This window comes from Astyanax mexicanus, chromosome 25 (assembly GCF_023375975.1).
Source record: "Astyanax mexicanus isolate ESR-SI-001 chromosome 25, AstMex3_surface, whole genome shotgun sequence".
NCBI lineage: Eukaryota > Metazoa > Chordata > Actinopteri > Characiformes > Acestrorhamphidae > Astyanax > Astyanax mexicanus.
This window is the reverse complement of record NC_064432.1, coordinates 16,899,991-16,927,229: the sequence shown is the minus strand read 5'-3', so window position 1 is coordinate 16,927,229 and position 27,239 is coordinate 16,899,991. Positions and strand designations below refer to the sequence as shown.

General features: G+C 36.9%; 1 protein-coding gene across 15 annotated transcripts in view; it reads left to right on the top strand.

The window, feature by feature from the left end:
- LOC103040758 (neurexin-2) overlaps nt 1-27,239 on the top strand; it is an 848,474-nt gene that overhangs the window by 159,843 nt on the left and 661,392 nt on the right. For 11 of the 15 annotated variants that reach the window (XM_022681894.2, XM_049472606.1, XM_049472605.1 and 8 more), the window contains exon 3: nt 944-964. In XM_022681894.2, coding sequence (XP_022537615.1) covers nt 944-964 — 21 coding nt within the window. The remainder of the gene's footprint in view (nt 1-943; nt 965-27,239) is intronic. The other 4 variants (XM_022681896.2, XM_022681890.2, XM_022681895.2 and 1 more) reach the window with 2 other exon arrangements.

The following is a 27,239-nucleotide window of genomic DNA, read 5'->3' as shown; positions in this document are numbered from 1 at the left end:
GTGGGAGTCCACTCCAAAACTTGCTTAGCTAAGGGTTTACCAAATTACCCATAATTCTTTTGGCATAAGGACTAATAGTTTGATAATAACACTACCTAAAATCCAATGTCTTAATGTACATCATGGGAAATAATCTTATTATACTATAGTTGGTGTTCTACAGACATGGCAAAAATAATGAGGAGTCAGTATGTAAATTGATCAGGTGTTGCTTACGAGGGTGGTCTGAGAATGCCCACACTATTATAAGTTGCAAGGTATTATCTTGTTGCTAGTGTGCTTATTGCAAAGCAAGGTAATTTATATGATTTGCCAGATACCAGATGGATGGGACATTTCATTTTAGATGCAGGTATTAAACATTATGTCACAGAAGGCATTACCACCCACAGTGGACAGTGCTGTGAGTGGTAATGATTGTGAGTGGCGGTGTCTGGCTAGAAATCACATCCACATTCACAGCAGCTCAGTGCAGCATTCTTTACCTTCAGTGACAGATGGCAAAAGTCATGGGGCACAATACTAGTTCCTGTTCCGTGACATTTCTCTACATGTCACTGTACTTACGAGAACAATACTCTAAAAGTGTTGATGTTATTGGCTTTATTCTTTTTAAAGACACCTCACATCATGTTATCATGTTCTGAACCCTTAATGATGCTACTGTACTCTATAAATAAAATACTCTTTATTTATTTATGTATTTGTGTTTATATATTTATTCTGTGAGAAGTCTTTCTGGGAGATGCTGCATTGTATGATTTCCCAGTTTCAGCCGCTTTGAAAATGACTAATTCATAAATGGAGATGAATTGAGACGTCACTCGTTGTACTTTTGGCTGTTTGACTCAATAATTCCAGTTACTAATTAATTTCTCTCTCTCTTTTTCTCTCTCTTTTTCTTTCTCCCCCCTCGGCCGCCCTTCTTCCTTCATTTCTGGAGAAGAAGAATACTCTGTGGAAGGTAAGCCCAGTGATATTTCTACATTTATTTATTAGTTTTGAATTATTTGTTCTTACTTTTGTTGTTTTCTTTGCCTAATGCGGCTTACTTTTCTGCTGGAGTTCATGCTGGATGTTCATGATGTTCATACTGTTAGAGCTGATGAAATTCTGCTCCCTCGACCGAGGGGCATTGTCAGCTTGGACTGCGGTTTGGATGACTTACAGGGGCTTTTAATTTGCTGCCAAAAAAAGAGATAACATTCTCAAACCCTTATTCTTTGCCCTCTTTAACGCAACCCTTCCTTTTTCTCATTAGTTGATTTTATTTTGGTTTGCTGAGAATATGGCAGAGTGGAACATTTCACTTGTGTTGTTTTTCTTTTTTTGGAAAAGCATTGCAATTCTAAAGTTGATCACATGATCAAACAGATAGTAAACTTCTTCTTTTAAGCATCCTGGGCAAAATAACTTGGACAGACTGGTAGGTTAGAGGATGTAAAGGGCAAATTGATGGTTCCGTGATGGAACAACATAGCGTGTGGAAGTTGTTCTGCAATTACACCTCCAAAACTCTAGTTGGCGATGGTTTCTTTGCTACTGTAAGGAGCTGCTGGCTATATTATGAACAATGGTGGCTGAAACAGACCATTGAGCAGATTATGTTGGAGTTGAAGCTGATAGCTGTTGAACAAGAGTGCCTTTTATGAAAAAAATCATACAGAGAAGATCTTTACAGTTATTGAATCCGTTCAGTTTCTGTAACTAAAGCTGAACTGCAATGCTTTTTTAATCAGATCAGTTGCAGTCGTTGCAGTTGTTGTGAACTGCATTGCTGTGATTTGAAGTTACATTTGTGCATAAGATATACTTTGTTTCGTTGTCAGCACGTTCTTGCATAGTTTGGTAATCTCTATGTTCAGTTTTTTTCTGGAAATGTGTATTGCTATCAGTATTGTTTTTGTGTGGTAGTATCAGAACTATCAGTAGTATCTAGTAGTACTAGGTTGGGGTATACAATGTAGGTACGAGCTTTGGATGTCATACGTGAATGACTAATAACATTCTATAAGGCTGTAACTCTTAAATGCTTTATATGTATATGTCAAGCTGTGACTTTGGGTATGTCATAGAGTACACTGCTATGCCGAACCTACACCATACTTACAGCATAGATTTGACAGTAGTAACACATCGTAAATTTGGCAACAGAAAATACTAATTTGTGAGAAAAAAAAAAACAAAAAACAAAAACAAAAAAAAAAACAATGAATTGCATATTTAAAATCCTTTTTTTTTTAGTTTCTGCATCTGATACAGAACACTATAAGAACATTTAGCAATGCTTTGAAAAGGTTTAAGAAGGATAGCCTGTAATATTAGAGAGATATGTTTCCAAGAAGGTTCTGAAAACAAGTGACATAATTATGGTTTGCATCACAAACTCATATAATGTTGCCAGCTAATATAATACTAACATTATGGAAACATTAAAAGTAACAATCCCACATCTAAAAATAAATACATTTGACACCAGTGATGTTTCTGCAATGTTGCCAGAACATTTACAAATGTTGCTTAAAATTGTACATGAAGAACATGTTAATTGTTAATTGTAACATTTAGAAAACATTCTACTAATCAAAAATTGTTAGTTGGGTTTCATCCTAAGAGCCATTAGGGAGATCCAATAAATAATTTTTACATTCTACTCACATATTGTAAATTTAATTAAACTAAGCATTTAAAATCACGTGTCATGCTTGGTATCAGTATATTACACTTTCACAAAGTTGAAACAGTACAGGGCTGAGGAAGTAAAGGTACTTTGGCTATCTGTCTATCTTAGCATCTGTGCTGAACAAATGTGTTCAGTATTACATATTCAGCCTTCAACCAAGTGCTTCATTTTAACCTGGTGTTAAATGTGCCATGTTTAAAGCAACATGACACTTAACAGTGCTAATGTTGCAGTGAATAAAATGAAATGATATTAGAAACTGTCTAATTGGTGACTTATCTTTTTCTTCTCCTTTAATGAAGCATTTCAGCATTTTGAAGTCTAAGCTACAGTATATTCCTCCGTTATCTCCACAGGAGGAACCACAGGCTCCTTTGACCCTGGTAGTGCGCTAGCCAGGAATATGACCTGTTACGCATCTGCACATTATTCCACCGGGTCAGGGCTGTTGGGTTAAACCCACCAAGACTGCCAAAAAGTGTCCTGCTTGTCAGAAACAGCATGGAGCTTGACTTGATTCCGCATCCTGAGAGAACCTTGCTTATTTACTGGCGGATTCCCTGCTGGCTGAGTTTGACTGGGTAATTGATAGGCAGCATGCTCGGGTCTGACTCTCTCAGGCGTGTGTGTTGGGATAAGCTGCAGGTATCTGCGTATTTCCCCCTATCGGGATTCACTTGCTGATGAATTACCCCCTCTACCTAGACGCAGGCCTCGGGAGAGGGTTGCTAGGTAACGCCACCGGTGAGGAGGTTTGTACTGGAGTTTGAACGCTAGTCGCTGGTGGCTGAACTGGAGGCTTGATACTAGAGACGCATTTTACATGATTTTTAGACAGAAACCAAAATTGAACAAAATAAAACATTTGGCATCCAAAGGCAGAATACTCAATAAACTCAGTTATTCACAGGTTTTTATTCATTTTGCCACTTTTTGTACCACTGAATAATTTAAATACCTTCAAATGAATGTGCACATTTATAACTAAAGAAATGTATTTATTGAACACTATAAACTTGTATATGTATATTACTTAAGCAGTGCTACTCGAATCATACATTTTCTTCAGTTGTGCTATTCTAATCATGAATTTATTTCAGTAGTTCTATTTTAATCATGCATTTACTTTAGTAGTTCTATTCTAATCATATATTTACCTCAGCAATTCCAGTTATTGTAGTCACAAATGTAGCTTCCTACTCAATTTGAATGTGAGTGAAATTAAATACACATAAAAAGGCTGTTGGTCTTTTGGTATACAAACAGATGCTATAGCTAGATTAGTAAGATAGTTCAGGTAATGCTACTATTCTAGCCTTGTACAGCTTGTGTCTTTCAGTTGGAAAACAACAGTAAACTGATACTAAGTGTAACAAGTGATACTGAATGCTTTATTTGATTTACTTACATAACAAAATGACCTTAAACTTGAAGTTTATCTGCTTCCTATCAGCTCTTTCCCTCACTCAGTCTGAGCAAGGGAGCCCTGAATGCTTCCCGGGTGCATTGAGGTAAAGGCACTTTTAATAGCTAATCCTTCATTAAAATAGGGTTGAAATAGAACAAGGAATTGTTCAGTATAAATGCTCTGAACTGTATATCTGTTATGTTTGGCTAAAAATAAATAAGAAATGTTGACATTTAAAGCTGACTCACATTTAAAGCCAACTCCTGCTGAAGTGACCCAGTCTTGCCTAGCCGTACTCTAAGGCTCTGCTCACAATTCCCATCCTGTCCCAGAAGAAACTACTGACATTCTCTGGCATTCTTTCAATCCCTCCATCGGAATGCAGCCCTCCTCTCACACTGAAAGTTCACACTACACACACTGAAGCCCTTGATGTAAAAAAATATCATTGTAGTCACACGGCAGGAGGCAGGTGGACGTATGTCTATTGCCCCAAATTCCCCCGTGGCTTTCCATGAGGTCCATGCGGCGAGCGTTCCTCCCCTACCGCGCCCGCAGCGGCAGAGGTGGCATAATCTGGACTGTAGTGAGTGTGCCGGTGACCCGGAATGTGAGGAAGTGTCCTGATCGGTTTCACTTGGCTGCCCGCGAGAGGGGGAGGGAGGGTCTCTCCCGCTGGGAGAGCTCCACTGTCGACATCAGAGCCGAGCCGGCTACCCCCGAGAGCTTTGCTTATTTACATTTCACAGGGAAGAGGGGTGAGGCCGGGCCGGGCGGTGAACTACAGCTGATGCAATACTTGTAGACTCAACTTGTTGAGAAGTTACCGTTACTTTGTGTGCTGCTGATGCTCACTGAAGGTCATTGAAATGTCTTTTTTGGACATTTTTAGTTCACTTTGGGTATCTTGCTTGTCTTGACCCAAATTGAGGTGCACGTTTGAATTGTTTTTGCTGTTTGAATAAAAATGTAATTTCTCAGAGAACAGTGGAGGTGGTAGAACTTGGCTGTTCAGTTCATTTATGTGTATCTTTACCAGCAGCTGATGAACACATTCATTAGTTTTAGATATTTCTTTTGTATTTAGAAAGAAGAAGTTGTGTCATCTATTTGTAGCTTACATATTTATATATACATTATATTTAAAGAATACAGTTAAAACCCCAATTCAATTATATATTTTATTGCAATAGGCAAACAATCTTCTTACGTTTTACTGTTTTACTGTTATTCCCCCTAATTTCTGGTCCCACAACAAAAAAGAAAAAAAATAAGATGCAAAAGAAATATATTGAAATGTGTTTATAAACTTTAAACCCAAAATTTCCAACTGCCTTACAGGGCACATTTTGCAGGCTATGTAATATCACAATTGTAAAACTAATAGCATAGTTTTATGTATTATACTTAGTGAACTGATATACAGACATTTTTCCAATTGGTACAGCTGGTAAAATGTTTAGAAATAAACTCATTTTTGGACTAATATTAATATTAGTAATATTTTGGTCACATTTTTTTCGTTTCACATTTTAGCCAAAGGTTTATGGACACAACTCTATTAGCCGAACACAGCGTTCTACTATTTGCCAGAATGTTATTGTTCTCCAGTATTTAAGGAAAGGTATCATTAATCAGTGCCATAGTGGCTGGTTACTAAAGTATGGCAATACTTAGCAAACATCTAGCAACATCTAAGCAACCAACACCTAAACAAGTCTGTTTCTTTGATATTAAAATACAAAGTGTATAAAGGTGATTGCTTTACAGTTTTCATAAAAAAAAAAAAAAACAAAAAAAACAAATCATCTCATAGTTCTATTCTATAACGTCTATTCTATATTGTCACAGTTACACAGTTGCTAGGTAAACTTACTGCAAAATATTTAGGTACAATAAAAAACAAAAAATGGAAATTAACTAATGTTGAACCAAACCGTTCACACATCTATCCAGTAGGGGTGATAATAAACCTAAACACATGTAATTTTTCTATGCATATAACATAAATTAAACTAAATTAACTAAATAAATGCTAACATTAGCTTGAATATCCGCATATCCAACAGCTAAAATCATCCACAGAGCTACAGTACAGAACATTCCCGCTTGTTTGCTCAAGCATTGCGTTTATTCCTCCACCCTCAGTGCGCTCGCAAAGTCATATTAGCTGAGGATTTGCATACTCATCTTTAACAAGCCATTCCCAAGACAAATGCACTGTCCTTCCTTAATAGATCTTCTCACTGTAGGGGGTCATTTGGGGCATCAATTTAATCACTTAATTAAGTTACCGCAGAGCAGCTCCCATGGACACTTTTTCGGGGCCAGCCGTACTTAAGATGGATACTTAATTGTTGATCAACCTTGCTTTCGTCCCTCGCACCAGCTCCGCTCTCTCTCCGCTGCCCTATTTTTAAGGGGGGTTTTCTCTAATTAGGGGTGATGACCGGGTGTTAGAGAGGTTCTGTGAGATGGATGAGAGCGCGGTACCTCAAAACCCAGCGGGGAGAAGAGCCGTCATATGAAACCCAGCTTGGCGCTTGCTCCGTGAGAAAGCTCCGGAAATGGATGAGCCGGAGTCTGGGAGCGACCCCGTTTCACTTCAGAAATCTGCCGCGCTTGCAGTGTAACCCGAGACTCGCACTTTACCTTGAATAACTGCAGACTGCAGTACAGCCACGGCTTTTTCATCAGCGCTAAAGCAGAACCGCTAGTTATGGAGTGAAAGATGAACTGGGTTTTTACAAACTGAGCCGTAAAACAGTGCATCTTTTGCAATATTGATAATTAAGAAAATGTGATATTCAAATGATCCCACTAAACATTAAATAAATGTTTCAGTGGGTGATCAGAGAATCTAGAACGAGTTCAAATCAGTTCCTGGTTTCTTTTATTTTTGGTTAAAATTCATGCAAACTAATATTTAATCATACTTGATTAAAATTTGGCTAATAGGTTTTTAACGCACTCTATAGTGTAATTCAATATGATGTAAATTGCAATATGGATCTTTATTTTAATTATAGTGTAATGTCAGATGGTGCAGTATTACTGTTAAATATTAATGAAAAACAACAAAATGAAATAATGAAATTCTTTTGCTTTATATATTTTTCTCTATATCTTTTTGTAATGTAGAAATCTATGCTTGTTTTAAGTATTATTGCGTAACAATAGCTGAAATATATGTTAATTTTTGAACTACCTAAAATCAATAGAAAAAGATACTTAGATACAAGACACTTTTATTATATTAAATTAGTTAAATGTGGTTAGGTGTACTGTTTCTGTATGTACATACAGGATTTTGGCTGATTTTCTTCCCATGATTACACAGAAAACACTCATCAAACCATATGAGATACCAGTGTTACTGTAGCGTTACGGGGGGCCAAGTAAAAAGACCAACTTAAAGTCCTGTTCAGCAGCTTTATATTAGCAAAAGAGAGAGAGAGAGAGAAATAACTAGCAATGAATGATCGTTCTCTATTTAAACAGTGGTCTGACACTGAAATGACCCTTATTTACCCTCCACCCTAACACCAGGAGGGAGAATAACACTTCACCAGTGGAACCACCACAGCTAAACTAAATGAATGCATAAAACACACACGCACACATAACCTCCCACAACAACAACATAAAAATCCCCTTAGCAATCCCAGTAACAGAAAGATGGTAGCCACTGAGCATCATTTCCCCAAAATCAGTGCCTTCATGCAAGCCAATCAGAACAGAGCACAGTTAGTCCGTTATATAAATAGGTTGGACATTGTTGTGTAAAATAAGTTATGATTAAATGTGTGTTATAAAAACAAAAAGCTTTAAGAATGATCAGAGGGCTTATAAATGAATGTTTTTTTTTTTCTGCTGCTAAAAGAGAGTCAATCTCTCTGTGTGCAGACAGACCCTGATCAGTCTGATCAGATCTAGACATATTCCCTTCTGGAACATTCAGAATTAAACTTGATCAGACGTTGGAATATCTGGGATTTTTATTTCTCACAGTCCTCTGCCTCCTAGCCATGAAATGGGAGTTTGATGTGGCGTGTAGATATGGGATTAAAGCTTTGATTGGAACTGTATTTATTGGAGATTACTCTGGATGATCTAAACCAGATTATAGATTTTGTTCTTAGTGTTCCCAAAAGAGGCCAGATGACACTGAGAGGTTTCCTGGATGTTATTTTGTTGAAGAGGGAGAAAAAAAGGCAAAAAAAGAAAAATAGAGAAAAAAGTCTTGACATTTATTTATTAATTTATTTAGATAAACCACTTAATAATGGTTGTCTTGATTTTGTGTCCTTTTTAAATCATTACCCCACTTTCCTCCGTTCTCAGCAACTTTCTGATAATACTCAACCCGATATGTTGTAGTTGCTTGATATGCAAATGCTATGCAAATGGCCTTGCATTTTCACAGAAATACAAATGCAAAACAATGTTATTTAACAAAATGAAGAAAAAAAAAAAAACAAAACACAAGAACAACATTTTCTCCTACTCCTACTTTTAATTAGTTTCAGATGAACACATATACTAGACGTATTCAGTCTAGGAAGTTAATGCATAACTGTATTAAAAATTAGGCTGGAAATCCCAGGCCTAATGATGCTGAAGTTAACAGTGCAGTGTGCTGTCTGATTATATTATGTAGAGTTTTATTTAAAGAGAAAAAAGGCATATGGTTGAGGTGCTGGGTAAATTGTTCTGGTGTTTTGTTGTTCAAGTCTAGACTATTCAGTGCATTTACAGACACAGTGTACAGACAGCAAGGCCTTTTGTTGCCTTTATTATGGATTCATTTTGTGTTATTATACTCAATGCATTTTCTCTTTAGGGCATTTATATAAAACATAACATTATTGCACAATGATGAAGTACATTATGTATTTTAATGCAAATATTGGATGTTGGATTTGAACAATAATGTGTGTTTAATGGTTTAATATAGGGTTAAACATTGTTTAATGATATTTAGGGTATGCTAACCTATATGGCGAAATTTGTAAATAAACTACTGGTTATTTGATTATAAGTGGTGGTTTATAGCAGATACATATATGCATCATCAAACAAACAGTTGCACCAATAAGGAAGTGACAAATTGCCATGCCATTCAGAAGAAACAATACATGATAAAACATTTATAATGATATGGGGATCTCTTGGTCATATTGATTGAGCTACACATACAGTAACGCATTTTGCCAGAGTCTTGCCACGGAGTTGTAGAGGTTCCTAATGGTGTCCTACGATGCTCTGTCTCATGCATTTTGAACATTCTCACACATAGTGTTGATAGCACATCAAATAGCGTCACATTTTCAGTGATAGGTCTGGCTATAAGACTCACCACGGCAAATAGCATCTGTGTATCAAGGCGGCACTTGAAATGGCGGCAGTATGTGGATGAGCATTGAACTGTTGGAATAGTGAAAGTGTGTGGGTTCAGATCAGGTAGACCCACTAGTTGAAGGACTCTATTGACATAACTTTGGGCTGTCAAAGTGCCTGAAGGGTAATAAAGTTAGTAAAGTCCTGCAAAACACCACCACTCCAGTGTGCTCTTTCAACACGACAATGCTTGTCCACATACTGCTGCCGTGTCAAGAGCCTGCCTTAACTTTTGGCATGTCAGAGTATAGCGTAAATAGCTATTGCACAACTATTGGTCTAAATCTCACAGACACACGCACACACACAGCGCTGATAGAATCTGTCTAGTTTTGTGTTGTCTTATCCCTCTCCAGCAGAGCCTGCCTGACAGGCGCGTGTGAGGCCCTATAGGCATGAAGGCTGGCTTTAGCACGCTCCTTTATCCTCTGTCATAAACCAAAGCTGCTCTGCAGCCCAGCGCTGATCCAGCCGCATGGGTATCCATTCCACACACACACACACACACACACACACACACACACACACAATCTTTCTGCAACATTTGACTGCGCTCTTCCCAGTGCCACCCCCTCTGAGTTTCTCAGCTTGTGTGTGTGTGTGTGTGTGTGTGTGTGTGTGTGTGTGTGTGTGTGTGTGTGTGTGTGTGTGTGTTGGTGTGCATTTGTTTTAACATATTTTCATCAGAGAAAAAAAAAATGACATTGTAGTAAAACCAGGTAGTGAACTTTTCCAAGCTCCACATTGGGTTGTTCTAGCTCTAGTTCTAGATCAAATCTAATTAAATCAAATTTATTTGCACGGACACAAAATAGAGAATCATCCTCCTCTGCCTGAAAACTATTTAGAATTGTTGATGAATCCATATAAAATAGATCTATACATCTTTACATAAGTCTGTTGCTATTCAGTATACAAGGTGTACTGATATATACTGTAGTCAATGTAGCGATGAAGAAAACTACTGATGATACTATATAAACATATCATTCAGCAACTGATCTGAAAGGGTAGCAGGAAACTCTCTCTGATTATCAGAGAGAAGGCAGATCTGATTATACAAACCTAACTAAAAGGAGAGAACCAGAAGATATTATAGACACAGGTGCACCTTAAAACAATGACATCCATCTGCAGCTTTTATGAAAATAGAAACATTAGTTATCAAAAGTGAAACTAAAGAAGAGAGAGAGAGAGAGAGAGAGAGAGAGAGAGAGAACAGAAACTATTTATGTATCCCCAGTGCTCCTAACTTGAGGAAAGCTCTGGATTGAGACTGTCTAAGATTTTCTTTTCCTATTGCTTCTATTGCTTAATTCATGCTCTGCTACGGCTATACGCTCTGAACACTATACACTGTATCTATTAATGTTTGATTCTATACTTTCTTATCCCTTATCCTCCCTCTTTTGTCCTAGATAGTCTACTTCATCATTCTCTTTCTTTCCCTTTTTTTTCTTTCCAGTCTTTTTTATTTTCTTCTGCGTAGGTTAGTCATTTCAAGGTTTTGGAACAGAGAACACCAATAGTTGGAATTGAATCACTCTTTTATTAATCTGAAAGAGATGATAAAAGGACAGAAAGAGAGTGAGAGAGATAAGGGAGGGTTGATCAGCACAGTGCCTCAGTTTGCTGCAGTCTATTGTTAGATTTCTTCCACAGAAATGTTCATCCAGAGACTTACAGCACTGTGGCTTTGATCCGGTACAGTTCTGACAAAGGGCCAGGCTTAGTGCTAACCTGTTTAGTGTGTGGAGCTGACCTGTTTAGCTTGGTTGAAAAGTAGTTGCACAGAATGAGGTCAGTGTGCGTGTAATTTCGGTCTACTCTACAGTGGCTTTTGTAGGTTTTTTTAAGACTGCACAGAACATACATGAAAGTATAGTCCACTGGTTTCCAAACCTTGTATTATTAGGCGGCCAAAAAACGCCAGTTGTAAAGTTGTAAGAAGTTCAATGGCAAAATTTCTTTTGTGTCTATTTTAAGCTGATCAAATAAAAATAAAAGTGTTCAACACGATTCAACATATTTTAAAGGGGAGGTACTCAAACTTCAAGAGACATCACCTCTAACATTTTTTAGCTTCTTGACAATATTACAAATTACAAACCTGTAGTATAAACACAGACTTTAAGAAATAATGTTTTCCTTTTTGAGGATTGTATTAAATATAATAAGTGCCCATGAGGTTATCAGTCACTACCTGTGTTAGACAGTAACACAGTCAGCAGTGATTAATGATAATATGGTCCATCTATTAATAGATTATGTTACTCCAACAGCTGCATTTTACAAATTTACAGTATTTACATACAGTACCTTATCCTAGACAAATGACACACTTATTAAAAAGCACTTCCAATGTTTACTTGCCTTTAGTGCATTTCTTAGTATTAGATGTTTATTTTCAAAGAATTGCTGTTGTGTGAGTTGTTTTAGCATTTTATTCCCCAAAAAAGTTTCAACAAAACAAAAGTCGATATACCATACGAACGATACGGATGAGTTTAGATCTTTTTGCCCCATTCGGTGTCCTTAAGAAGGTCACATCTTTGCAGAAGACTCTTCCACTAATGGACATAAACTCACTGAATGTGCTGTGAGTTGTTCAGACACTTCCAAATAAAGCCATTCATTTAGTTGAGGCCTTGGTCGATCACTAATCTTTACCTGGACGCTGAGCCCATAGAAGTAGTTTGCTGTATTGAACAGAAGTCTCAAAGCATGTCCTTTGTTTGGACTCTTTGGTGCTGGGTCACTGACTCTGGACAATCCCACTTCCAACTTTCATTTAAGCTTTTTTTTTTTCTTGTGCTTTGCTGTGTGTTGCTTGTACACATGTGCTTGTCTTTGTGTCTTTGTTAGGACAAACAACCCCCTAGAACACACACACACACACACACACACACACACACACACACACAGTGAGTCAGTGTGATGCAATAACACATGTATGTGAAGCAGTCAGACAGGAGACAGCTGGATGACTCTGACAGTATGCTATTTTCTCCATGTGATCTGTTCACACTCTCATAGTCAGATCTGTCAGTGGCTCAGAAAATGTAATACAGCCATCAGATTATCACTGAATCAGAAATAAACCTGATAATTCAGTGAAGAAGTGTCATGAGCTTCACCATGTGAACAGTATTGCTCAAGTGTAAATAGCTTGCATCATGGGTGTTAAAGGTCCTGGAGGGCCATGGCACTTATAGTGTTCATTGTGCTTACATCAACTAGACATAAAAATGAACAAAAGCAGCTTTTATGACAGTTGACGCTTTTGGATGCTTTTTGAGGTTTTTGTGCGTTTATGTCAGCTGTCATAAAGTGCTTATGGAGTTGTCTCCATAGATATTCTGTAAATTATCTATCATATTCTGTAGTCCTTGGTTATGTGGGCATTATATGGAATATTCATGTACTTTGTGTCTTGTCTGGGTAAGTAGTAGGTTCTAAAAAATAAAAGCTTCTAAGAATATTCCTTTGGTTCTTTGGGTATTTTGTGGATACTTTGGGTACTCTGCAGCTTCTCTGGGTTCTCTGTGGTGTCTCAATATAATGTGTAAGATATATGAGCACTCTGTTGCTTTTAAAAATATCATTTGGTTATTTGGGTATGCCATGAACCCTCTTGTTCCTTAATATGTAATATTAAGAAATTGTCTCGGGTTATACTGTACTTTGTGAGGATCTGAGAACCATGAGATATGGCTTTTTTCTACCTGTGGAAGAGGGATACATAATTGAATTTAAAAGAGGAATAGTAAAATAATGTAGCATTTAATGTCAACCTACACATGGAACACAATCATAGGAGTCTCAGCTTGAAAAATGCAAATGGAAAGATGAAGCAAATGTAATGCTGCCCGATTGAAGCAAATGACCCAAAGAAATAAAGATCATTAGACCTCACTGAACCAAGTCAGTCTCAGTGAAAGCTGGATTCTCTTTCTCTCTCTCTCTCTCTCTCTCTCTCTCTCTCTCTCTCTCTCTCTCTCTCTCTCTCTCACTCATAATGAGAAATTGTAACACTCCACTGCCTGTGCATTATACACGCCACCTCCCTCCATTTCAGATGTCAAACATTCTCAGGGGAATTTCTCCAGCGTTTTCCTCTCTTCTGGAATAATGGCATTTGTGGCTGGGCTGCAGAATTAGAGCTGGGGTTTCTCTGCTCCACATGTGTGACTCCACTGAACACTGGGACAGACTCACAGGCTCAAAGGGCTCCAGCTGCATGTCGTGACCTGAACTGCTGCATGCTTCTGTTTTAATATTTCACTGGAGACAGGGATCCGGTCACGCTCCAGTTGATGTGGTAACTGGTACTCAGCTACGAGTGTCCTTTCCATTCTAAACTGTGATCCTTGCATATGGAATGGAGGAAAAGAAGGATCAAACTAAGATTGTTGTTTAAAGGGACAATTTTGCATAGTGCTTCACAATATTGGAAAACATTTTGGTGGTAGCGGGTCAACAGTGACACTGATCCTCTCGTACCAGCACAACTGACCATTGAAGAACAGGGTGAAATAAGGATAATACAGAGAAACAAAAAGTACTTATAGAACTACAAAGTGCTCCTATGTGCTCAGTGGAGCTGGAAGAATGAATAATAGGTGAAAAAACAAGGAGGTGGTCAAAATGATATGCATGATTGCTAAACAGTATATTGAGATGTATGCTATGGAAAATGAGAACATTGCATATTTACCTACTGTATTATGCAAGTTCTAGCACGGCATGTTTTATGATATATTTGCTGTTGGAGACATTGTGCATGTGCACATTGTGATGAAAATGCGAAAATGCTGTGTTGTGCAGTCCTAGTTTTGCATATGGCATTGCAAACTAAAGTAACACCATGTAATGTACAGCATGCACTGTAATTCTTTACCAAGCACTTTTACACTTATGCTGAAATAGGTCACTGATTTACACTACTGAGGAAGTTCACTATTTATGGTAGAGTAATAATTTGACATCAATCCATGGACCTGTCTTGATTTGTGTCCACATTCCAAGCTGGTAGATTTGGTGTAATTGGTGAAATAGTGTAAGGAATAAATCTTGGCACACTTTGGGCTTGTTGAAACCAATCAATCATTGCTTGAATGGTACAGCTTATTTGTGCATTGTTGGTGACCACCTATCTGCATGATCTGCATAAATTGTGGGTCAGGTAATGTCTATGTCAAAGATTGCTCTGCACAAAGTCACAAAAAGTCTGCAAATGTCACCTAAAACTGTTCAGTGCCCTTTAAAAGGCTCTTCCTATTCACCAGATCTGAACCAATCCAACACCGTTGGGATGATGTAGAATGGGGTATCCCCAGTATGAAGGTGCTCCGGCAGGAATTGGGAGACCCAGTCATCTCAACATGGACCATAATCCTATTGGAAAATGTACAATATCTTTTTGAATCCAAGCTGCAAAGAATCAAGGTTGTTTTGAGAGCCAACCAAGACCCTACCCAGCATTTGTTAATATAGTCTTAATATAGTGTTTGATGATTGGTTATATAGCGTAACTTTTTCCTTATAAGTAAAAACAAGTTCATAAACTCCTTGCTTTGCTTCCCACAGCTTTGATAAATCTAATACTGAAACTGTCAGCATGTACCACACCCTGCTGTGTGTGTGTTTGACACTCCCGCAGAGCTACTCTTTGCATATTTCCCAGTAGGTATCAGTGAGCTAACAGCTCTTTACCTTTGCAAAAACCCTGCGAAGTACTCTCACAAACACAGATACACACAAACAAACACAAACACACACATAGAGAGAGAGAGCGAGAGAGAGAGAGAGAGAACCACATAAGTCCTACCAATAGACTCTAGATTTAAGCGAACAAGAAGAAGCATTTTACATTTAAGAAATGTACAAAAATACAACAATTTGATAATCTTTGCCGTAGATCCTATCATTTACCTCGGTTTTGCAAAATATTGACCCTAATGGAATGCAGGTGTGGAGCCAACCCTGTGGAAAAAAAAAAAAAAAAAAAAAAAAAAAAACTGTATGCGACCAAACTGTTGGTGGCAGGGATGAAGCATCTAAAAGCTAAAATATCAGCATTTGAAAGCATTTTCACATTTGAAAGTCTAGACAACAGTCCAAGATTAGGTTTTGTGTTTGCTTTGTTGTCTAAACTACATTTGGTACAGTTAGTTTTGATTTTACTCTGAAGTTTAGCAAGTGAGCACTCTCAATAACTTTGCTACATTCTGTCATCGTCTCTTATATTCTGTGGGTCACATTCATAGGTTTGTAGAAGGACGTGTGTCAGATTGCCACAAGTTGTCAGTCCGTCAGTTTGGGGGGTCTTCACTTAGTGTCTCTGTTCCGGCAATATTCAGGACACCCAGAGGCGTGAGGGTTAAGTAGTAGGGGCAAGGAGTTAAAAGGGCCTTAGAGACAGGTGGAAGCTGTTGTTTGGTTGGGTAAATATAATTTTATCATTGGAGGCCCCTAGTAGAACTTTAGTTTTAGAAGCTTTAGTTACTGAAACAAGGCATATGTGTGTATCCTCCTGTCAGTGCCTGTGGTGCTTTCTGTGTATGTATATATGCTTACAGAATATGCAAACCCCCCCCCTCTGGCACAATTTTGGAGTTTCCAAAAAACGAATCACTCCGGCACTCCCTATCCCTCACCTTCACACGAAGAGTTAAAAGAAGCCGCTGTATCTGTTGTTCCAGAGCCAGAGAATGTTTTCACTGTGAATTTGTCCTGAGTCAGCTAAACTTCATAAAACACACACAGACACAGACACACACACACACACATTCCAAACACATTCTGGGGCGATGCTTGTTTCAGAAGGAAACATGCTGAATTTCTGCAGCAGTTGCCACAGAGTGTTATGCTCCTTCAGCTTTATTTATTTATCTGCGTGTCAGGTCTGTTTAGTGGTGTGTTCTGGTTTTGGATGTGAGTTTAACGCAGACTAACTCTGCCATGTCAGGCCTCACTCTGAGTCTGAGCTCACAATGCTCTGATTGTTATTTACAGAATGCCTTCAGAACAGAGATCAGTGGAGAAGATGGATGTAAAAGTCTGGTAGTCAGACATCTGATTATGTTTGATATACAGTCTGCACTGACAGGTGTTTAGTCTGCACTTCTGACTTGTTGTTTCTTTCTGCAGAACATGAATTGTACCCGCTCTGCAAAAACTCTAAAATTGGTTCTTCATCTTTAAGTGTGTGTCTGGTACAAATAGAGAGTTTGAAACAAAGGAGAGTATCCATTTGGAGAACTCGGGTGATCTCACCACGCTCGCTCGGTCTCCCCATTTTACCACATTTTCATTTGTAAGATTAAGGGCCCTCATCACTTAACAGGACAGGAACTCTGTGTAATTGCTTTGACATTTTGGTAACTTCAGCTGAGCCAATACATCACAGCCATAGCATATGATTTTATACCCACAGCTACACAGCTTTCTTTCTTCCTGTGGCTCATTCTGTCTTATAACTGTATGTAGAGCTAGACAGCATAACAATATTTTATCATAGTGGGATACATTTTCAAATTGTGTGGACAATATGCTTTTGAAGAATATTGAGATTATTATCATTGCTTAAAGAACACTAAACCAACTGCACATTTCATTACAGAGAGTATAAAAAAAAATCTGTTTAATCACTGTACTATTTATAAAAGTATTTGAATAGCAGAATTGGCTACTGCTGCTCTCAAAACACAATATGCATCAGTTTCTGTTGCAGTTTTTTTGTCGAATATTGAGTTTTTTGCACTTTTCGCTTATTTATAGCAGATACATTGTTTTCATATAATATGGTTTAAGCACAACATTGGGCTGTCAAAGTTCTCAAGGTGATCTGGCATCATAAGAAATTGCATCCAACACCATGACACCAGGTCTTCTGACGTGTGCGATGTGTGACAAGAAATCGTCATCTCTACAAAGACAAAGGCGAGATTGATCACTGTCATTCTGCTTTTTTCCTCAATAAATGTTTTACATATACTCTAAATAGCTTAGTAAATATTGGTTATATATATATATATATATATATATATATATATATATATATATATATATATATATATATATATATATATATAAACCACCCCAATCCCGTGTTGCATTAAAATGTATGACTCTTTATGTCCAATCCTTTGTCACGGCTAGCCTGAAACTTCCTTTTTTGTTGTTTTCCTTATGGTATCGCTTCTGTAGAATCCCGATGCTCACATGGTCCATAACCTTCCCAAGTTCTCCCATTTGTCTCCTTTACTGAGATCCTTCTACCAGCTCCCTGTGGCAGAAAGAATCAAATACAAAACTCTCGCCCTTGCTCTCCAACTCTCAAAGCCTCAAAGGGCTCACCCCACCCCACTGCCTCCGAGCCATAGTTCAGAAACACATCCACACAAGCTATGTCAGATCCTGCTCCTCCTCTTCAGCATGCCTGTCGTGTCCTTCCGTGAGATCTTAACATGCTTGCACTGCAGAATCTCTCTCAGTGTCCTCGTCCTTCATTGGTGGAATGACCTTGCCTAAAGACATCCTTGGATTAAGTCTCGTAAGAAGCTCTTCAGGCTATTCCCTGGCCAGTCTTTCAAAGGGTATTTATATATAAATGCACTTTTGTCAGTGCATACACTTATGGTTAAGCAGATGCTAATCTTCTCTTGCTGGATGACTAGAAGGATGTTCATACTGTATCGTTTCCATTTGAGTGTCTTTTAGCCTCTGCATTTTTGAAGACTTTCAATGTCCTTTCAGTGCACTGCTTCAATGTCTACTACTTCTTATACATTGCTTTGTGGTAAATAAGTGAACAAAAAAAACAAAACAAATAATTAGTACAAATTTAGTGTAGGTCATATTACAGTTATTAACATTAGGGTTGTTTTCAGTCAATATACTTTAGTTTGCATTTTAGAACACAAAACACAAAACAGAGTAAAAAAAAAAAAAAACATCAGAGTTAGCTTAAAGCTAAAAACAATCTCACCAAGTAATCTAGCTAAAAAAAAACCACAATGCTCCAACTGCTGCTGTAATGATCTTTAAAGCCATTCCATATGACAGTCAGTTACCCCTGAGACACTAAAAGCTTAGCGATACGTGCAGGACATCCTGTGTTCACAAATGTTGTCCCATGGCAGGATTTCCAACTGCCATTTTTCAGTAGGATAATGCTCACCTACACACTGCAAGCGACGCTCATTTACATTTTTAAATATATAGAGAAAATAAATTATTTTACTCATGTTTTGTGCATATCATGGTGTGTTTTGTAGCCAACACACAGCCCTACTCCTCAATTGTCAAATTTCATAAATACCTTTTCAGAGCTTTGTCGGTATCAATCAGTTATATGCCAGTTATATAATTGTATTGTCCAAACTATATACCTTCTGAACTCATCATTTACATTTGCTTTTTATTAATAATTTACTCATCAGAAATAGCTAGTTTATTCAATCAAGACCTGACAGATGTTTTGGAAGCGGTGCAAGCATCTAGAGCCCATCATGACTCTGAGTCATATGCTGACTCCAGTGTGGGCTAGCAGTTTTCCTCTTTGTTTGGATGCCATCTGGAACACTTGAGCTTGACAGGTGGTCTAAATGATGGTGTGTGTGTGTGTGTGTGTGTGTGAGAGAGAGAGAGAGAGAGAGTTTTGTAATGAATATATTCACAGCACACATAGAAAACACTTTTAGCTAATAAGAAGTTCTCCTAGCCTATATATATATTCACACTGTAGTTCCCAACAGCCCGCTATGAATAGATATATGGATGTATATGGGAGGAATTCCTTTAGATTATGTGGGATCTGCAGAGTTTCTAATCGTTTTATCTTTTTGTCACTTTTTGCTTTGGTAGGATTAATTGTGGCACTGCACCTGGCTGAGAAACCCAGGGTTTTGCTCTCTTGTTAAATATTTTAGGTCATGCTGAGCTAAATAAACTATGCAGGGTAAAGCAGAGGATCATAATCACATTACAATTTAAGCCTTCGATGCCTGAATTAACTTTTTTTTTTTTTTTTTTTTACTTTCTGGCCAATTGTTAAACAATAAATAAATAACCTTTTTCCTTCCACCAACAATTCTAACTATGAGCCCCATGATGGATGGTTTGCTTATCTTGCTCTTGCATCTTGTTCATCTTCCCCTGAATACTGATTTATTTCAGCTTTGTCTATTTATTCCCTTTGGTAATTAAACCTGTCTGTTTCTCTGTATCTTTGTGAAGTATTGCTAACCTACATATAAACATTCTGTTTGTATCTGCTATCATCATTTATCGGACTCTCTCTCTTTGGTGTTCCCGTTTTGGCTTGGTTGTTTGGTTCACTTGGATAATGAATCTGAAATTGATTTGACTGAATATTTGACTTTTATTTTAAATCGATTTGATTCCCCTTAAGTAATTTCAAACTTTGAAATCGGCATGTGTTTGTCTGTAGAGGGACAGGGAAAAGAAATCTGAGTTTATTTTATTTGTGTGCAATTAATACTTATTTGTTTAATTTAGGAACTAGTGTAGTTATTTATTAACAACCCCTCAACACTCTATGCAAAGGTTCTTTAGACCTTTAAAACATTCTTCATTGTCACACGTCTCTAGCACAAACATGAAACCAATAGTGGTTGTTAATGTAATAAAGTAATAGTGTACAAAACACAAATATATAAAATGCACAATGTGTTTTTTTTTTTTGTTTTTTTTTTTATATCACTTAGCTTGTGTGGCTAATAAAGTCCCCTATATCATAATATCCAAGAAGATATTGCAATAATGTTTAATAATCCCAGTAAAAACAATTGGTGAACAGACATTTTTTATAACCCCTGTCAGAAATTGTGTAGGTTCCTCAGGGATCAGTGTTTTGGTTCTAATGGAAAGCCCAGACTCCCAGCTCTGGTGTGAAGCATCCCTGACCTTTAGGATGAAATGTTAAGCCTAAATTAGTTGTCAGGGAGGATAGGGGAGATAATGCTCATGACGTGATCTGACTACTGACCTTTGGGTTACCCAGTGTACTGTAGGTAAACATAAAACAAGTTTAGAACTTTGTTGTTTGACTTGATTCACATATTAATAACTAATAAAGTCTGATTATTAACTAATAAATTAGATTATTGACCAATAAATCTATATTATTGACTAATAAATCCAGATTATTAACTAAAAATATCATATTATTGACCAATAAAGACAGACTATTAACTAATGAAGCCAAACTTTTTACCAGTAGAGTCGGACTATTGACCAATACATCCATATTATTAACTAATAAAGTCAGATTATTGACCAATGCATCCAAATTATTAACTAATAGAGTCAGATTATAAACTAATACAGCGTATTTCAGAAATAGATACAATTTATATTATGAACTGAGTTGTCTGGTTTGAACTGCACAACCACTGACACAATATGGTTTGGGATGTCACAGTGTCTCAGTGTTTCAGGAGAGGAGTAAATAAGATGTTTTTTCTTAGTTATTTCTTTGTGACAGAAATGAGTGATGATGGGGAACATTGTACCTTGAATAATAAATCTATGAATAATAACCATAAATAATTTTTTCTATTTTTTTACATTCATTCTTATTTACACATATTTATAAGTTACTCTGTGTATTTTTGTGTATTTATATAATACACTCTGTGTATTTAGATATTTTTGGATTATATTATTATTATTGTTCACCTGTATTGCTGTCTAGCTGACTGTATAGAGCCACATCGCACTCGTATGATCATAAATCTTTTATCTTGATCATCATCTAGTTTTTAACACCAGCACTGAGGTAGAGTGAGCTTTATTTGCTGTGATCTAATAGGCAGGGGATGCAGATGACACTACAGATGGTAGAGGCTGTTGTGTCAGGACTGGGATTTTACAGGGACGCATGACAACATTCCTGTAACATGTTTACAGCTTGTTCATTCATAAATAAGGATCACTGGAATGTTTAGTGCTGTGGTGTATGTTCCACTACAACACTACAAACCAGTTCCTGTATTTGCACTGGTTGTTAGCGCTTCATAGTGGCACGCTCTCATCATCCAATAATACTAGTTGATATAATGATGCTAAATTCCCAGTAAGAAGCATTTCTTTTTTGTACTTTTTTTTTCAAATATTGATCATTGTTATGAACCTGCAGGTTTAAAAGACTGCAGGGCTGATATTAATTGTAATTTTATTTTTTAACTTTATTTCAGATAAAATGAATAGATTAAATTCTGTGTTTTTTATGACGAATAAAGAAGAATTAAAGTCATCCACTCAAAATCATTAATTCATTAATTCATTCATTCATTCATTCATTCATTCATTCATTCATTCATTCATTCACACATCTGAGTCTCCAAACATCTCACTCACTGAACTGTATTCACAACTGACTGGATTTACAATCTGCTCACTTGCACTTTGCTTATTTGCACAGCTATACAGATGTTCCTCTGTAACTTCCTAAGCAATATTTAAGATAAACCTACCTCAGAAACATTCGGTTCTAATAATATATTCATATGTGTACAGTACAGATTTTATTTTATTTTATTGAGCTCTTAGCTCCTATCACTCTTCAGTGCTCTTTATTTCTGTAGAACTTTTAACTCTATTCTTATTCTATTTATTGTTTATTGTTCATTCTTTTGTGTGATGTTTGTCTATAGTCTCTGTATTTGTTATGTGTCATACACGTGTTTCTCTCACCAAGACAAATTCCTTGTATATGTAACATACTTGGCGAAATAAAGTGATTCTGATTCTGATTCTGATTCTGATTACTCACTGTATTTACTTACTTAATAATTTTGTTTTTGACAATTTATTTAATCTGCCCAGGAATGACTGTGCTATATATATATATATATATATATATATATATATATATATATATATATATATATATTGTTGCAGTATAATAATCAATAATGTTTCATTGCAGCTTCTTACAGAGCATTTATCCCCTTTAGAAAGAATTTCTACCGCGCAACATCACTCTTAGGGCCTTAGCCGTCTAAGAACTGACATATTCTGTATGAGCAGCACTCAAAGCTCTCCAGCTCTGTCCTCCTATCACTCATTTAACCTTTTGCTGACCTCTCTGCCTTTGAAGATGCGAGATCAAGCAGAGATCAGAGGTTACTCACCGCTCAATTCCCCACAGCACTGTGTACAACCAGAACGGGGAAAAACACACAGGACAAGATAGGCCACTCTCTTCTTCCTGTTTAGATAGATAGACAGAGAGAAAGAGAGATAGTCAGGGTAGATGTTGCTCACTTGTAGGTTGCTGAAGCTGGTATCTGAGCCAGTCCAATAAATGATTGATTAGCTAACTACCAGCTGTGTATGTACTGTAATCCCTATCTGTTATGCTTACCTTGATTACCTGTATCTGTTGTAGAGTAAATACAGTAGTAGGGGATGGAGTAGTACTCACTTCATGGGGTAGACTGTAAGGCCCACAGCTTATTCAGCTGAGTTGGTTGAGGTCATAACTTGAAAAAAAAAAAAAAATTTAAGTGTGGTTACATAGTTTAGTTCAACCAGTATAAACAGAAGGCTAATTTAATGATTAAACTTTTTATTTACCTTATTGGGTTAGCACATCTATAGGAAAGTTGAATGATATGATTCATGTTAAAGGGGTGGGGCTGGTAATAGAGAGCTTTCTACAGGCTTTTAATCTGGTGGCTCATTTTAATTCTTTTTTTTTCTTTATTCACTCCTTTGTGTTTTTTTTCCACTACGTATGTATAAAATTTACACAGAATCTTCTGAAAAACTGACTTTTTAAGTCCTTAAAAAACACTCAAAAACACTGTTGAAAGAGCAAAATGTTTTAGTAGAGGCATGTCTAGCCTCTGTCTTCTTCCTGTTCAGATAGATTTAGAGTGAGAGAGTGAGCGAGAGAGAGAGAGAGAGAGAGAGAGAGAGAGAGAACGAGAGAGTGTGTGTGTCTGTGTGTTTGAACACCACAGGTTGTAGCCAGCCTTATGCATCTTCTTGCTTGAGAGGAAATCTATAAGACTGTAATGATCGCACTGCTAACTAAGCTATAATGAGCCAGAAACATGCTTACACACACAGCAGAGACACACATGCCACATTACTATCTCATTATACCATTACCCTTCCACACTCCAGAACCAGGGTGACACCAGATACAACATCTGAGAAAATGTGTATTTTTTTAAATACTTAAACCTGACACTAAAGCATGAGGTGCTAGCCCCTTCTATATACTAGGGAACCCTGGCAGTATGTGGGTGAGCATGATCCTGCTGAAAAATGCCAACTAAAAGCCCTTAAAAACTGCCAGAGACAGCAAAGGCTACTCCATTCACCACCAAGTTTCTACTGCAAATGAAGGCAGTGTTGACTGATATAGTAATAGTATAGTAATATATGAGTAATATGATATAGTTAATAAATATGTATATATTGAATTCTCTAATTTAAAGGCAACAGCAAATTAACAAATGTATTGGTTTTAATGAATGTTAGTGTTGCTATTAGAATGATCTGATATTCTAACAGTGCTGTGAACCGCAGGTATGAAGAACAGATATTTTTAGACTCTCCAGACAAAGGCAAACAGGTGTGGCTGCTGATGCTAATCACCCTCATCAGTTCTCCTCCTTTGTCTTTCTATCCCAGAGTGAGAGGGAAAGTGAGAGAGTGTGGGTGAAGTGAAATGTTCTGTATTTGCTGCTTTTTGTACATCATAACTTTAATATACAGATAGTGTCCTGTGTAGTGTACAAATTGTGATGTGATCATGTGCAGGCAGAGATGTAGAGACTGTGATGTTATAAAAGTTTATATGTTGTGTAGATTATGTTATACAGGTTATGTTGTACAGACTGTAATTGTGTACAGATTGGGATGTCATGCAGTTTGAGATGTTATGTCGTGCAGATTGTGAGGTCATCCGTAATGTGATTTCATACAGATTGAGATGTCACAATAATTTTTTTTTCTTTTTTTTTAGATTTGCTCACAGGGTGGATATTTTGCCAAATACCCATTTTATCATCTTCAGCTGATTTCCTGTGTAATGCTTGTTGAATGGATTGCTTAACGAGAGAGAGAGAGAAAGCATAAATTAAAGCCTGGCTACTTTTGGCTGTAATGTTGATCTTGTATTGTGATTTTATGGCGGTGCAGCCACCTGCTGGACAGTATCGTATCTTAATATTAATCTATTGATAGAAAAACATACAGTTTACACAGTTATATCTTAGTAATAATTGTTTAAGGGTGAATAGTTTCTTTCTGATCAAGTCTATCAACTATTTATTTATTAACTTATTAGATTTTCTAAGCATCTGACATTACAAAAAGACATAGAGCTCAGAAATTTTCGAACGTATGTGTCATGTGTTCATACCTGTACCTTCATACATATATGATATCATAGAATGCCTTGCATACAGACTTCAGTAAGCATCCATTGTGATGCTGTTCAAATCCACTTATTGTAATCCACATCATCCTTTCAGAACCTCTTGTTTGGGGTTTGACATCTAGTAAATTTACCCGGGTGCGTGTCATCCAGTACAGGTTTTTATTATCACTACAGAAATATAGATGATACCGTTTTGTGTGTTGATCCTTTGAATTTCTGAATAAATTGCTTACTAGAGGATCCGCACACAGGAATGAACCTGTCAATCAAAAGATATATTACACTACAGAGAGAGAGAGAGAGAGAGAGAGAGAGAGAGAGAGAGAGAGAGAGAGAGATACTGTCCCACACCAGATGTGTAGCACAACGTCTAAAAATTTTAAACCATTGCATATGCCACTGATATCATTCGTTGCTTTATGACTTCAAAATACCATTTTACATGTTGATAGTATTACATTAAATTAAAGCCATATTGAGATATCAGAAAATCATTTACACAGAAAAAGGCAGCCACGACACGTTAAGTTAGCTAACTTAGCTTAGCTTAGCTTAACTTAGCTATCTTAGCCCTGTACAGCTGATATCTTTCAGCTGAAATATAACCAAATCGTGTGATTAGTGGTGCATAATGCTTTATTGTATTACAATAAATAAATAAATAAATAAATAAATAAAGTTTTGTGGTTAAAATAAAATTTTGTGAGAAAGTGAGAATTTATTTGTATGAATGTTTGTTTTTTCTTTGCGTGTTTTCAGAATGTAGGCATTATAAAATGGTACTGTATTCTTGGAAGAGTGGATTTATTTTGTGCTTTCTGCTGGTTTGCATGCTCATTTATTTATTTATTTATTTATTTCCCCAAATCATGCTTCACAAATCTAAATATAGTTATTTAACTCTCACCCAGCCCTCTGCTTTCTAAATAAGGAAACTTGGTAAAAGCAGAAGATAGTGCTGATTTAAATTAAACAGTAAATACAGTAAATAAAATCTCTTAAAAATAAAAATGCTTAGCATTTCCCAAGGTAAACTAGACTCATTTAGTGGAAATACTAGTCTATTTACAAAAAAAAAAAAAAAAAAAAAAAAACATAATTCAATTTTTCACTCACAATGAAGTGCTGCAGATTCCCTGCTGATGACAATACATACACACATACAGACAAAAACACATCGACACAGAGACATACACATTCCTATACAGCCTTGCTGGTGCTGTTTTTATTTCCTGAAGCTAGACAGGTGTAGATGGGTGAGTGATGGGAGTTGTAGTGTTTTGGAGGAAGTGATTCCCACTGGCCCGAGGCTAGGCCCAGAAGAACCGCTCTGTCTTCCTGCTGACATCTCTTTCACTTAGCCCCAATGAAAAGTCCCTGTACAGAGAGAACGAATATCACAGGAACGGGAGCGGAGTCGGGCTGTTTTTTAAAAACAAGGTAGAGGAAAAATAGAGGAAAAATGTATCTATTGTATTGTACATTTGTATTGTGATGAGTGAGTCTGAAAATACTGGTTAGGCTGTGCTGATTGTGGAAAGTTACAATCACATTATCACTGAAAAGTACAATTACATGAATGACACCTTATTAAAATGTTCAAGTGCCTTTAAAAATAACCATACCATATCCATTTTTTTCCATATATATATTTTGTTATGTTGTACTCTTAAACTTTGTCCACAGGACAACTATTAGTTGTGTTCTACAAATCTGGCCTTTATGGAAGACTGACTAGAACGAATATATTTTACATATGATATATATAAGTGTATCACTTAATTATTCCCAGAAATTCAAAGTGAATTAACTTAAAGCCAGCTAAAGCATGTATAACGTCTAATTTATGGATAGCTTCTTGTAGTTTAAAGATCTTATACATGGGCATGGGCTCGAACTCAGGGGTTCATGCCCCCTAACTCACTTCTCCTGGCCACTAGTGTATGTGTTAATGTTTGTTTGCATGGCTGAAATGGTTGTAGAGTGTTTCTAATTCTGTTTCTCTTTTAAAACTGTAATATTAATGTGCGCTTTGTGATTTTATTAACACAGTTTTTAAATCTCCAGAGGTTAACAGGATAACTTAATTTCACACTGTGGCTTACCTGCGTCTTACAGTCAGCTCCTTTTACAGCTAGATTATTCTTTAAGCCCTTTATAGTGTGGCAGACCTGATCCTTTTCACAACCTCACAATCGCTCTCTTCTTTTCACTCTATGGATTTGTGACCTTGGTCTGTTTGAAGTGTAGTTTGTTAACTCTGTCTGTGTGTAACTGGAGAGATGCACACTACCTTTTTCAATTGAAGCTAATCGATTCTG